Source organism: Dendrobium catenatum, unplaced genomic scaffold (assembly GCF_001605985.2).
Source record: "Dendrobium catenatum unplaced genomic scaffold, ASM160598v2 fragScaff_scaffold_279, whole genome shotgun sequence".
In the NCBI taxonomy this organism is placed as follows: Eukaryota; Viridiplantae; Streptophyta; class Magnoliopsida; order Asparagales; family Orchidaceae; genus Dendrobium; species Dendrobium catenatum.
This window is the reverse complement of record NW_021318741.1, coordinates 368,578-382,014: the sequence shown is the minus strand read 5'-3', so window position 1 is coordinate 382,014 and position 13,437 is coordinate 368,578. Positions and strand designations below refer to the sequence as shown.

Sequence of the window (13,437 nt, the reverse complement as noted above, 5' to 3'; positions counted from 1 at the left end):
ACGCACAAATATTTAATGAAAACACTAACAAAACAATAATAAAAAAATTATGATTGTGATCTATAAAGTATATAAGTAAAAAAATTATCCCGAAGAGACCCATAGTCATCCCATGTGAATTAGATGAACAAGATTAATTTCACACTTTATAAAAAACATTCTATGTTTTATAAAGTTAATCCTGCTCAACCAACCCACAAGAAAAGATCCATATAACTGAAAATTATCCAGTTATTATAATAATTAAAGAGGAACCTCCAGCAGGACCACTGTAAAAGGAAACTTGGCCAACCTTGAATATGAAAGATATCATTGCTCGTGTGGACACCAGAGGACCGTGAGTCTAAGAAAATAAAGCGGCTAAATAGGTCTAAATAAATATAATCTGAACATCAGGCTTAAATAAAATAAAATATTTTTAGAACAATTTCAATTTAAAGCCATCAAAGTAATTCACCAAAAGAACCTCTCTTTCCAACAAGAGTTGAATATTATAATGCAGTCAAGGTTAATCGTCTCACAAACTAGTTGGGGAAACATAGTCGACCCCTTTCTGACATGAATGATACAAAAACAAGGGATAAATCCACAATACACTTACAAAACTATTTTTCAGCATCCCTCGTTAAAGACCCCACTGGAGCCACAATTGTTGTGGTAAGGCTAGCACCAGCTCCCTGCTTAATTAAGAAGATCAGTACTAGATATAGCTAGAACAATCACATTTGTCAGGACTACAAATGATTCAAAGAAGCCTCTCTCATGGTGTATACCCGCATATGTCTTCTCATATATTTAGCAGGCCAGTGGATCATAGCAAAAAAGCTTGTAATTCATGATTCCAAAAATAAACTCGCCCCAAAGATCACAATCTAGCAGAAAATGAAGAACAACTTGATGTGACCTAATTTAGATCTGATAAGACTTGCATGTTTACATGACATTCATTGATTTTCTGTGAATTCATGGGTAAAAATTTTTTGGTTAAATTTGGCAAAAAAATTTGTTGAGTTGGAAGAAACTCTCTAGGAGGTGTTGTGGGACTTTCATGTTGGCGCTGCGACACTCATATATTTGCTTTCAATAATTTGATAATTGGAAAACATAACTTAGGGCGCTGTCACGCTACAGTGTTGACTCTGTGGCTCTCATCTCACTATTTTCAAAACAAAATTAGTTGAAAAGCATCTCTTGGGGCATTACGAAGGTGTCGCCTTGGCGATTCAAAAATTATTTTCTTTTATAAATATCCAAATTTACATGAAGCAACTCCTTTTTATCCTTTGGTCATGAGTTGCTGCGGGAAGAAGTAAAGGAAGAAGACGACAATAAGAGGAGAGAGAAGTGAGATTCCAAAGTTTTGAGGTTAATTTAACCTGTTGGGCCAATCGAAAAAACTCTCTGACTCCTCGATACCCAAGCAATTTTTTTCATGTAACTTTTGGAATGTTATTACTCTACTCATTCTACACATATGGACATATGTATTTTAAATTTTCACTAGATATTTCAAATTGTTTGGCATTTTGGGTATGCTGATAAATTGCCAAAACCTAATACTGTATGTAGTAAAGCATCTAGAGCACTGTTACGAAGCTATAAATGTTATGTGGCCATACTTTTGTTTTCTACATATTAAGTTGAGTATAACCCTTCTTAAGTGTTACAGTTAAAAAAAAAAATTTTTTTGAGTTGCGTATTCTGATAATTCTTGTAAATTCTTTTATTTCTTATAATTGCAAATTAATATGCAAGGTTATATACTAATGTGGATTATTCTAAATCATTTAAAAACTAATATAGTGATATTAATGTATTACAAATAATTTATAAAAGAAAATATTATATAATAACAAGATGTTATGAAGTATGTATAAATATTTATTGGGAGATAAAAAGGCTTCAATAAGAGATATAAAGGCCAAATATAATACACATGAAATGCTTGTGAGGTATAGGGGTCTGACATCAAATGCTTGGGAGGCGTAAGGGGTCAGATATTGTATAAATAAAATAATTAGGAGGTATAAGAGTCTAAAATTGCACACATGAAATACTTGACATGTATAAATGTCTGATGAATACTATTAGAATTACTTGAGAGATATAAGGGCTCAATACTGTAAAAATAAAATATACTTGAGAGGTATAAGGGTTTAATGATGAGTATATGAAATATTTTAGATGTATACACATTAAATAATTGAGCATATATGGGCTTAATGATGAATATGTGAAGTAATTAAGAGATGTAAGGGCTGGAGAAAAAATTGACATAATATGTTTTATTTCAATTATTTTTATATTACAACCTAACACGTCCTTCTATTAAATTTTCCAATTGATGTTGGACTTAATAAGGCAAAACATTTGATATGTTGATATATTGTATTTAATATTATTATCGTAAGCATTACTGTAAAGGTTTCTATAATTAAAACAAGCATTGCTATTTTTGACACACTGTTTATTTATTATCTTTTGGTCTATTAAATTTTGGTAGTTTTGAATAACCTATTGAGCAATTGATGCTCGTTTCTATTTTACCTACATATGGAAAGAAAAAAAAAAAAATCTGATTGAGTAGTGTTTCGAGTTAAGCAGATTCTTATTGATGTGCATATCTTTTGTTAGTACATTATTTTTACAATCATATTGATATTATATGATGAAAAGAAAGGAGTCAATAATGCTTTTATTCAAATCATTAAAGATATGTATGCTTATTTTGATATTATTGATGTGCATATCTTTTGTTAGTACATTATTTGTTCCAAGAGAAGTACTATGGAGAGTTCTTGAAAAGAAAGGAGTCAATAATGTTTATATTCAAATCATTAAAGATATGTATGCAGGAGCTATTACTTGTGTTCAAACACAAAGTGGATTGACCAAGTATTTCCCTATTTCGATTGGGTTACATCAAGGATCAGCCTTAAACCCATATCTTTTTGCTTTAGTCATGGATGTTCTCACTAGACATTGACAAGAGGATGTACCTTGGTGTATGCTTTTTGCTGATGATATTCTTCTTGTTGATAAGACTAGAGAGGGAGTTGAAGGTAAACTTGAATTATGGAGGTCAACCTTAGAGTCTAAAGGTTTTCGCTTGAGTAGATCAAAAACGGAATATATGGAGTGTAATTTTAGTAGTAATAGACCTAGTGAGGGGATTGTGACTTTGGGCGATCAAATAATTAATAAGAGTACATGTTTTAGATATCTTGGATCTATTGTTCAGACTGATGGTGAAATAGATGGGGATATTATCAGCAGAATTCAAGTTGGATGGTTGAAGTGGAGGAATGCAACGGGCTAGTTATGTGATAGAAATGTACCCCTCAAACTTAAGGGAAAATTCTATAAGATGGTAGTGAGGCCTGCAATGCTTTATGGTGCCGAATGTTGGCCATTAAAAGAGAAGCATAATACTAAGTTAAGTGTGGCAGAGATGAGGATGCTCAGGTGGATGAGTAGCTTTACCCTTAGAGATAGGATACGAAATGAGCATATACGTGAAAAGGATGGAGTAGCTCCAGTAGAAGATAAGATTAGAGAGAGTCGCCTTAGATGGTTTGGTCACATAAAATGACGGCCGTCCGATGACCCGGTTAGGAGAGTAAAGGTATTAGATTTGACTTATGTTAAGAAAGGTAGGGGTAGACCTAAAAAGACTTGGTTAGAAAATATTAGGAATGACCTTTCTTTATAAGATTTAAACGAGAATTTGACTTTTAATAGGACACAATGAAGAAAAAGGATTCATGTAGCCGACCCCACGTAGTAGGATAAAGGCTTGATGTTGTTGTTGTTGTAGTATTGATATTATATGATGATAAATAGAGATGGATGCACCATAATTGTTATAAATAGATATTTTTAATTGTATAACCATTTGATATAATAAATAAATAAATGATGATTTAATTTACTATCTTTTAAAAATGTTAGTGACTATATTATTATTATATAAGAAAAAATTTCCTTCCAAATATATCTTTAAGTATTAACTATTATGCATCCAACATGATGTGACTCGATATAAAATATGTGTTGTTTTAGGTTCTGCTGCCTCCCACACAAACCAAGGGTTTCAGTGAATCACACAACTCTCAACTTGCCACTCACCTCCTAGGAGGACTAGCCATCAAAGCTACTCACCATCACTCACGATGAAGTTTCATCAACTATGCTCGATGCCTCAGCTATAGAAAAGGGCTGCCTAAGAGGGCTCTTAACTCACCATATCACAACTAGCCGACTATAAAGCTTACCTTCCCAACAATCCAAGCTAACTTGCTTCCCACTCTTAGACAATCTCGAGTTCCTGCACGAGCTAACAACAACTTCAATCAAATTGTGACATGTGTCTACGCACATTGTATTAAAGAGTTATTGAACCATATTTTTTCTATTCAATTTTTACTTGATGTAGTCTTTCTTATAACCTTTGAATTCTTATAAATAAAGGGTAAAGATGAATATTTAAAATCTTTGACTTCTTTGGCACCTATTGAGAAAAATAACCGAGAACTCTCAATGACCATAACTTTAACTACACTTCTCTCGCTTCCCACTCTTAGACAATCTCGAGTTCCAGCACGAGCTAACAACAACTTCAATCAAATTGTGACATGTGTCTACACATATTGTATTAAAGAGTTATTAAACCATATTTTTTCTATTCAATTTTTACTTGATGTAGTCTTTCTTATAACCTTTTAATTCTTAAAAATAAAGGGTAAAGATGAATATTTAAAATCTTTGACTTCTTTGGCACCTATTGAGCAAAATAACCGAGAACTCTCAATGAACATAACTTTAACTACACTTCTCATCATAGGCGGAGGGAAGGGGGCAAGGGGAGGCACACGCCCCCCCCCCCCCAAAAAAAAAAAAAAAAAAAAAAAAAAACTTTTGTTGAATAACAAGCTGCACTAGAAAAATAAAAAAGTAGAGAAGAATAATAGAAAAAAAAGGGAAAGAAATAACAGAGAGTTCTATTGGTAATGAACTATCAGGCTTTCATTCTATTGCTTATGTATAGTATTTTTTATTTTGGGAAAATTGCTTGTGTGTAATAACTCTTAATATTTAGCATATACCATCATACTCTTGTTACATAGTTAGTTAGAGATTGAAGATATGCAGTACAACAGTAATGGAGCAGATCACATGGATATGTGGGTCGACTGCTCTATAGATAAAATCACTTATCATTTGTGCTTATCAAGTTATATAAATAATTATAGTATTATAAGTATAAAACAACCCCAATTTTTTTGATTGGTTCCTTGGTCGATGCTTCGTTTTCCCCTTCACTGCTTCATTTTCTCATCTGTCTATGGAGCATGCTTCTTTTTCCCTTCGCTCCACTCTCACGACTCGCGACCTCGAGTGAGGTTTCTCTTCCGCGTGCACAGAGTCCGCCGCCAAATGGCTTGCTTTACCTCAACCCAAACGACCTGGTTTGTTTACCCCTTTGTTCCTCTCTCGCGACTCGCAACTCACGACCTCGAGCACGGCTTTCGTTTCTCCTTTTGCTTCTCTCTCGCCCCCAAATGGAGACCGTCCGTGAAAGATATTTATGTCTTATTATCTCTAAGGGCGATGCTATTTGCATTCTTAATTTTGATCTTACAGCTCCTCTTGGCTCCGATAATGAGAAGGAAAATGAAACTATTTTAATTTAGGCCCCACTTGAATAAATTTTTTGGCTCCGCCAGTGCTTCTTGTCATAACCTCACGATTGATAAAAATGATATAATATGCCTTAGGAGGGCTTCCTAGGAGTGGACAAAGGGTGAGAATCCGAAAAGGATAATATGAGTCGGCAAGTCTCCACAGGAAGTTAGATAATAGTAGAGCACTGACATCAACACCCACCCAAGATCCCATTCACATAGTTACAAGTGATAAAAGTATATCTGTCAACTCAACATGCTAGGACAGAGCCAAATTTGACCAATGTATTTTCTAGGAGATTGTAGAAATTACGCCAGCACCCATATTCAACATGCCACACTTTGAGTCTTATAGGTGTAGGACAAACCCAATGGGTCACTTCACCACTTTTGAGTTAATGACATCACTAATAGACATCAACGATGCTTTGAAATAACAACTACTCTTCACGATCCTCAAGGTGTTGACACTAAGATGATTCACTTGCCTAAAAGTAGACATTATCACCTCCTTTCAAAGTTCAAGAATATGTTTGAGACTAAATTTGCCAACACTAAAAAACTCTATAAGAGCTCCCAAGCTTTCCTCAAGATGAGATAAGAATTAGGACTTATTGAGAAATTTTATTGTAGGATTCTAAAGGGAGATGTTGAAGGTGAGGACTTGTAGTCTACTATTATCTAAGTTGTCTTAACTCAATAATTAAGAGAAAGTCCATTATCCCAATAGCAAAAGAGAACTTTCGATTAAGGCTAGTTGTCAAAAAAGATAAGTAAAGGATATGTGATATCTGATGTATTGTAGCAACATGGGTTTGGGTATTTGAAATTTTATATTTAAAATTAGAAATTTCACCATTTTGTACTTAAAGCAGATGGTGGAGAAGTGATGATGGACCCGATCAAGATCCCATGGTTCCATCGTCCTGATTCATTATGGTCCCTAGTCTACTTAGTTAGAGGAGGTAATCAACCCAACCTGACAAAAGGATCCTTGTCGGCAACTATGGGTTGTGTCGTCCAAAGGAACCTTGCAGACCCGGGTTAATATTTGTCTAAGGGGACAGATTTGAATCCATCTTAGCAAATAAAGGGATTTGTGCCTTATCGATTATATTCCATCGATTCATGTCTCAAGGATTTGAAGTCATTGGGAAGCATATGGGTCAAAACCGTAACCATAATATAGTGGAGTCGTTTGACCAAGCCGCTAGGTCAAAGGGCCACAGTTATAATCGTTAATCACATGGAGCCATCTGGCCAAACCGTAGGTTCTTTGCAGAGCCACCTCACCAAACCACCGATTAGAGGACCAATGATACATCCTTAGTAGCAAGAGATGGATTCATAATGAATCATAATGATATTCTTGATCAAACATCTGCTTTTTGTGAGCTGAAGTATATTTTCAAATTTGTCTACCTCGATAAGCTGTTATGGAGGATGATTGGATTTTGTTTTAAGCGTCTTGGTGAATTATTTTAGTATTAAATATTTTAAATTTTTATGATATTTTTTGGAAATTTAAATTTCATGGGCATTTGAGAATTTGGGAGGCATTAGAAATATTTGGAGTCCCTTCTGGTTGAGGTTGTGGGGGAAAAAATTTGATCACATGCTCGGACGTAACTTTTTTGAATGGAGCCACTTCTGCTTACTTCGAAAAGTAGTTAGTTGTTGCCAGAATGAAGCGGTGTCCGGCCGATGATGGCAGATCTATCGGCCCAATTATATTTGTACCTCAACACTTAACTGATCATGATGCTACTATAACGTGTAGTGGATTTAGTGGTTAATGTATAACATCACCGTGGATCTGACACTCGTGGCACCTCTTAACGTGATCAATACAATCCCTTATCATTGTTGACCAATAGTAACTCATTCTCTTGATTTTAGCAGCCATCTTGGGACCTGATTGATGTGCGACATAAAATCCTTCATGGAATTCTACTTCAACTTTACCAGCTTCCTTGGTCTCTAGGCATCTAACCACATCTGATTAAAAGCCCGTCGATACAGTGTTTCATTGACAAATGCATTTTGTAACACTCTTCCGAATTTGTATGGATAAAGTTTTGTTTGTTGGGAGTTTACTTTCTTTGTAGTAATCGGTGAATAGTTGTCTAATCGATGAATAGTTGTCTCAATTCATCTTCTAAATTGACATCTAAGCAATGTAACCATGACTTCAAGCATCTACTGGTTTTACGTCTCTTAACTACATAACATTCTTCTGGTAGATTTTTAATAATGATTTGTTGGGGAGGTTGAGGATCAACTGGAATTATATCCAGCTGGCTTAAATCTGTTATTCACTCTACCTGTGGAAATTGTAGAATTGTTGATTCTAGGACCCAACGAGTTTAGACTCCAATCAGTATAAGCTCTTCGTCGTATGTATTTGTCACATTCTTAGCTAATTTGGCCAGGCAATCTGCCTTGGCATTTTGAACTTAAAAAACTCAAGTTATTATAACATTTGTCACTTATTTCAGAAGCTCAAGAGCTCGTCGGTGGTATATAATGGGCTAATTCAAGTTTGTAAATATTTTATATGCCCAGGACTTGATTTATCATAAGCTGAGAGTTGCCGAAGATTTGGAGATTATGAATTCTAACATCGATTATATTTTCCAGCCCCATTATTAGAGCTTCGTATTCGGCTTTATTGTTGGTTCGGAGTAGCGATATGAAAATGAGGCTGATGTCGGCTCGATTTTTTATCATATTTAGAGGTTAGGCAGATTTAATTGATGATGCCCGTCGAAATACATCTCCCAAAATTGTAGTTTCTCCTCCTCCTTGACTTGCATGATTTGTTCATCGGGCAAATCATCGTTGAACGAAGAATCTGCAAAGATAGGATGCACCGCGAGGAAATCTGCCAAGGCATGCCCCTTTACTGCCTTTTGTAGCATATATGTGATATCAAACTACAATAATATTACTTCCCACATAGCTAAACAACCGGTCAACGTTGGTTTTGTCATCAAGAATTTCAACAGATCGATCTTTTATATCAACGTAATCTTGTATGAAATCATGTAATGGCAGACTTTTTGAACCACAAAAATCAACGCTAGACGGCTAGCACCTACATTCTGCATTTTGCATCCTATCCCTGCCAACTCTAAAAGCATATAATGGTAGAGTTTTTGATACTATCAAAAGATAGATGGCGAAGTTTCTTTTGAAACTATCAAACACTTCCTGGCATTCTGCATCCCATTTGAAGCGGACCCGTTTGAAGCGAACGTTTTTCTTCATCAGCTTTAAAAATGGCTGGCACCTACCGATAGATTCAATATGAATTGTCAGATGAAAGCCAATTGCCCTTGTAATAAGCGAAGCTGTCAAAGGTTCCTTAATGGCGGATTCTCCATAATCACCTTAATGTTTTGGGGTCGATCTCGATTTCTCGGTGACGAACGATGTATCCCAAAAAAATTTCGGATAAGACAATGAAGGCGCATTTAAGAGGGTTCATTTTTAGAACAAACTTTATGATTCTCTCAATATGATCTTTATGTCATTCAAGTGATTTTTTCGGCCTAAACTTTTAATAACAAGGTCATCTACAAAACACTCGACCTTTTAATATATTACTTCAACAAAGATGCGCATCATCACCCACTGGTAGGTAGCACCAGCATTCTTCAGGCGAATGGGCATGACCGCATAGCAGAATATGCCGATGAGTGTTCTGAATGATGTATGCTTTTAGTCTTCAGGCCTCATCTTAACTTCATTATAGCCCGACGATCCGTCCATAAATGAGAACATGTCGTAGATGGGTGTGTTATCCATTAGTAGTTCTAACACTGGGACCGAAAAGTCATCTTTTGAACACGTCTATTGAGATCCCGAAAATAGATGCAAATATAAATCAGGCCGTTCTTCTTCTTGATAAGGATAATATTGACGATTCAATCAGCATATTTCTTTTCTCAAATAAAGTTTGCATTTATGAGCTTATTTATCTCTACAATCACTTGTTCTTCAATATCCAAGCTCATTCTAATTGAAGCATATTTGACGGGTGTTACATCTGATTTGATGGCTAATCTGTGAACTGCTACATTATAAGATAAACCGGACATGTCAGCATATATCCAGGTAAAGCAGTCCCGAATTAACAAAGGAGTTCTTTTTTTTTTGACATGGTCTTCTGGTAGAAGAGTACTAATGAAGGTTGGGCAAAGGTCCTCCTCTGTCCCCAAGTTGATTTTTTTAGCTCAACTAAAATGGCCTCCTGTCTACCATCTCCAAGCTCGTCATATGCAGGTTTGGCTTCTACAGGTTGGTTACAATAATTGTCAACTTCATACATTTCCTCATTGCCGTTGTCATCGAATTTGATATCCTACATGTGATTGATTTGCAAGTCTCTTTTTGGGGTATTTATGTATGACAAATTTGAAACTCTTTCTTGCGAGAATATCCTTCCATGGCAACGAATGAGGATTTCTTCATAACCAGATGCTCAAGCAGAAATAAACTTATTGTTTTGAGGAACAAGTATTACCTCACTTTTGTAACATTCTTCTGATATTTTTGGTATTATACATCGGCATTCTTATAGGTATTAACTCCCAAGAATCGACGAGCCAACGAAATCAATCGCAATTTGCTTGTTCTTCGAGCTTTCTAACAAAATAAAATAACTTCCGGGCTCAACCCCCTTTTTAAGAGGAGGCACAAAATAGGTTATAAGGTATTCAACATTGTGCACCTCTCGTGGAATAATTTCCTTAAAGTGTTGTAGGAGAATGCACATGACTACTAGTACGCTATCTGAGATTGACAAACTACCTATTCTTCTGGAGAATACACCCTGCACCGTGTTCTTGCAGGTAGAGTCGTAGTCATAATCAAAATTTAAATATTCGGCCTCATTTTTCCCTTTGGTCGTTTACTGGTATAACCTCCGATATTTGGTATGGGTGACAACATCTTCATATGTGTCACTTCCTAGATGAGTCACATGTTTTCTTTCTTTGGGAGTAGTGACTATTTTGGGAGAAGTCGGCGTGATTTTCTTTCTCCCCACTTGCTTCTTTTTACTTCTTGTTCGGGCCGCATAGCAGCCTTTGAGTTTGATGCCTTTCGAGGGAGCTGAACGGCTTCAACTTTTTTTGAATGAAGAATTTGACATCTTCATAGATTGTTACTTTATGGACTATAAAAGATTGGATATTACTAGAGATCCTGAATTCTTCTCCATCCTGAGGTACTTCATGCACTTTGTAGTGTTGACGGGATGATGTCATACTTAAACAACCATGGGCAACCCGGAAGCATCTTAAATGAGATATCTGCGTCAATCACAAGGAATTTGGCATCTGTATGAAGTTCTCCAAATGTGAGAGAGCATAAATGATCCCAGGATCTTCTGCCCCTTCTCGTTAAAGTCGTGCACCATCATCTTATCTGGCCCAAGGTGTTCCACGTTAAGGCACAACAATCTTAGTGCTTTTAGGCTCATGAGATTTATGGAGAATCTCGGATCGATTAGGATTCGACTGGTTATCATTTCTTCACTCTCTACAGTAACATATAGAGAACGATTATGATTTGTTATTCCCTGCATGATGTCATCTTCAGTGAAGGTGATGAACGGCACATTACGGGCTTGTAAGATCTCTATTATATTACGTTCAGCAAAATACGCCTCATAACTTTCACAGTCTTTGAGAGCCTAAATCAAAATTTCTCGAAGGTCCTTAGACATTACCAGGGCATCATATAAATTGATTTGCGCCAGTATTTTTTTTAGATGGGATAAGACATTATGATATATCTGCTTGGCTAAAGTATCTTTCTACTTGGGGTTTTTGAGGATGATATCTTCATTGATAACTATTTCCTTCCTCTTGTATTTATTGAGGATCCCATTCTTCGCGCGGGGACGTCAGTATCTTGCTACTTCTCAACTGCACTTGAGCAATCTCCTCTGGCTCAGACTTGTTTGATAGAGCATTTTATTTAGAGTTGGTAATTATAGTATCTGCAGATTCATCCGTTGATTCAGAGTCACAATCCAAATTTATCTGTCCCATCTGTGATGTTACGTCAGGGTATGATTCACCTTACTTTGGAAAAGATAAATCCTCCTCTAAACTGTAATCCATCAATGACACCAACATACAAGATTAAAGAGCAACATCCTCAGTGTATTCTTCTTTGATCAGTGTATTTGGCGCGACTAAGATGACCTGACATCCTTTAACCGGAAGACTGGCTTCATCATCTTTTTTGGCCTCACAATCTGATAATATTCGTCCAAACTATTGATCTCCTTCTAAGTTGTTGTCTTCTTTTCCTTGGGTATCTCCAATTTGGCCTTCCTCTTGGAGGATTTCATTTTAACAGATTTTGAGGAGCTAGCTTGACCAAGGTGCTGCTTGGAAGTAGATGCATGTAACTTAGGCAATCCTTTCAGATTTAGCACCGGCTTAGTAGGAGATTTCCATTTCACACCTGAAACTCCTTCAGTTGCTTCAGGATTTTTACAGCCTTTGTGGAGACTGCAGTCTCCATTGCTCATCTCGAGTTGATTCTTTTCCTTCTCTTCTTTCTTCATCCGGAGGTACGGAAGAAGGCACAACCACCCGAGTCGATCCTTTTTTGGGGTGAGCCAATACATTGTATAATAATGTGAGTTCTCACCTACGGTACTTTCTATGTAACCAATCCTTGAGGAGGTAGCAATCTTCAATAGGATGGTTGAGTACCCGATAATATGGGCAATAGTTCAGGTCATTAGTGTGCTTTGACTTCTTGGGCCCCTTACACTCCTACAGTTTTAATCTCTGTCAAAATAACTTGGCGACACTCTCCCTCTTAAATAAATATTATTTATTCATTTTATCCTTGAGGGAAGGGAACATTCTATCATCAATTCTCATTATCTACTTCGAGCGTTCTTCTTCACCCTGAAAAATTCATGGCTTACATTACCCCCAAGTATCAACTTCAGTTAAGGATTAGGCTTGTAGGCTTGTTTTGGTTTTTCTTCGTATTGCATTGGCTGCTTGTCCTTATCCACACTATAAACCACATGTTTTCCCTTGGCATGAGAAAGGATGTGGAGTAGATTTCACTCTTTTTTACCTCTGAGGTCTTAGCTTTCTGAAGTTTACTAGAGTGGTTCTTTGAACTTAATAAATTCAGCTCTTCGAACTTAGCTACCCTGTCTAATTGATCCTGATGTGATTTTGGTAGCAATGCACAAAAAATGATTGTATCTTGTCATCGATATTTCCCATTAGTATTTGAATGACATTCTCCTCTTCCAACTGTTGCTCATATTTCATGCTTAAATTTCGCCAGTGAGTTATGTATTTTGACACTAACTCATCTCTTTTTCCCTTATCCAAAGCGAGGTCAATGATCGTTAACTTTTTGGTCGCGCTGGCGAATCTCTTCATGAACATTGATTTTAACTCTACGAATGTCTTCACAGAATCATTTGGCAGTTCAGTGTACCATTCGAAAACAGCCGCTGTTAAACTTCTGATGAATTGTGGGAAGAGTAATGCATCGTTGTCTCATGTGTTTTTGCAGGTGGCCTTGAATTGTGTTCAGTGTTATCTGGGATTAAAATTACCATTAAAGATACTAAACTTTGGAACAGAGTACCCTTTCGAGTAAGACATTTGGTCGTATTCAGCGGGATACGGATGACATTTACCCTCACACAAAGACGATCACACGTCACCAGCATGATGGTATCTGAGTCTATGCGTTC

General features: G+C 36.3%; 1 protein-coding gene across 5 annotated transcripts in view; it reads right to left on the bottom strand.

The window, feature by feature from the left end:
* Window positions 1-398: 398 nt before the first annotated feature.
* Window positions 399-13,437, bottom strand: part of LOC110114895 (B-box zinc finger protein 18-like) — an 83,412-nt gene continuing 70,373 nt past the window's right edge. For 4 of the 5 annotated variants that reach the window (XR_003700224.1, XR_003700223.1, XM_020847931.2 and 1 more), the window contains one exon: window positions 399-677. Coding sequence is in view for 3 of the 5 variants with exons in the window: in XM_020847931.2 (XP_020703590.1) it covers window positions 606-677 (72 nt within the window). In the remaining 2 variants the exon portion in view is untranslated. Of the gene's footprint in view, window positions 678-715; window positions 873-13,437 lie in introns of those variants that run through there. The other variant, XM_020847932.2, reaches the window with a different exon arrangement.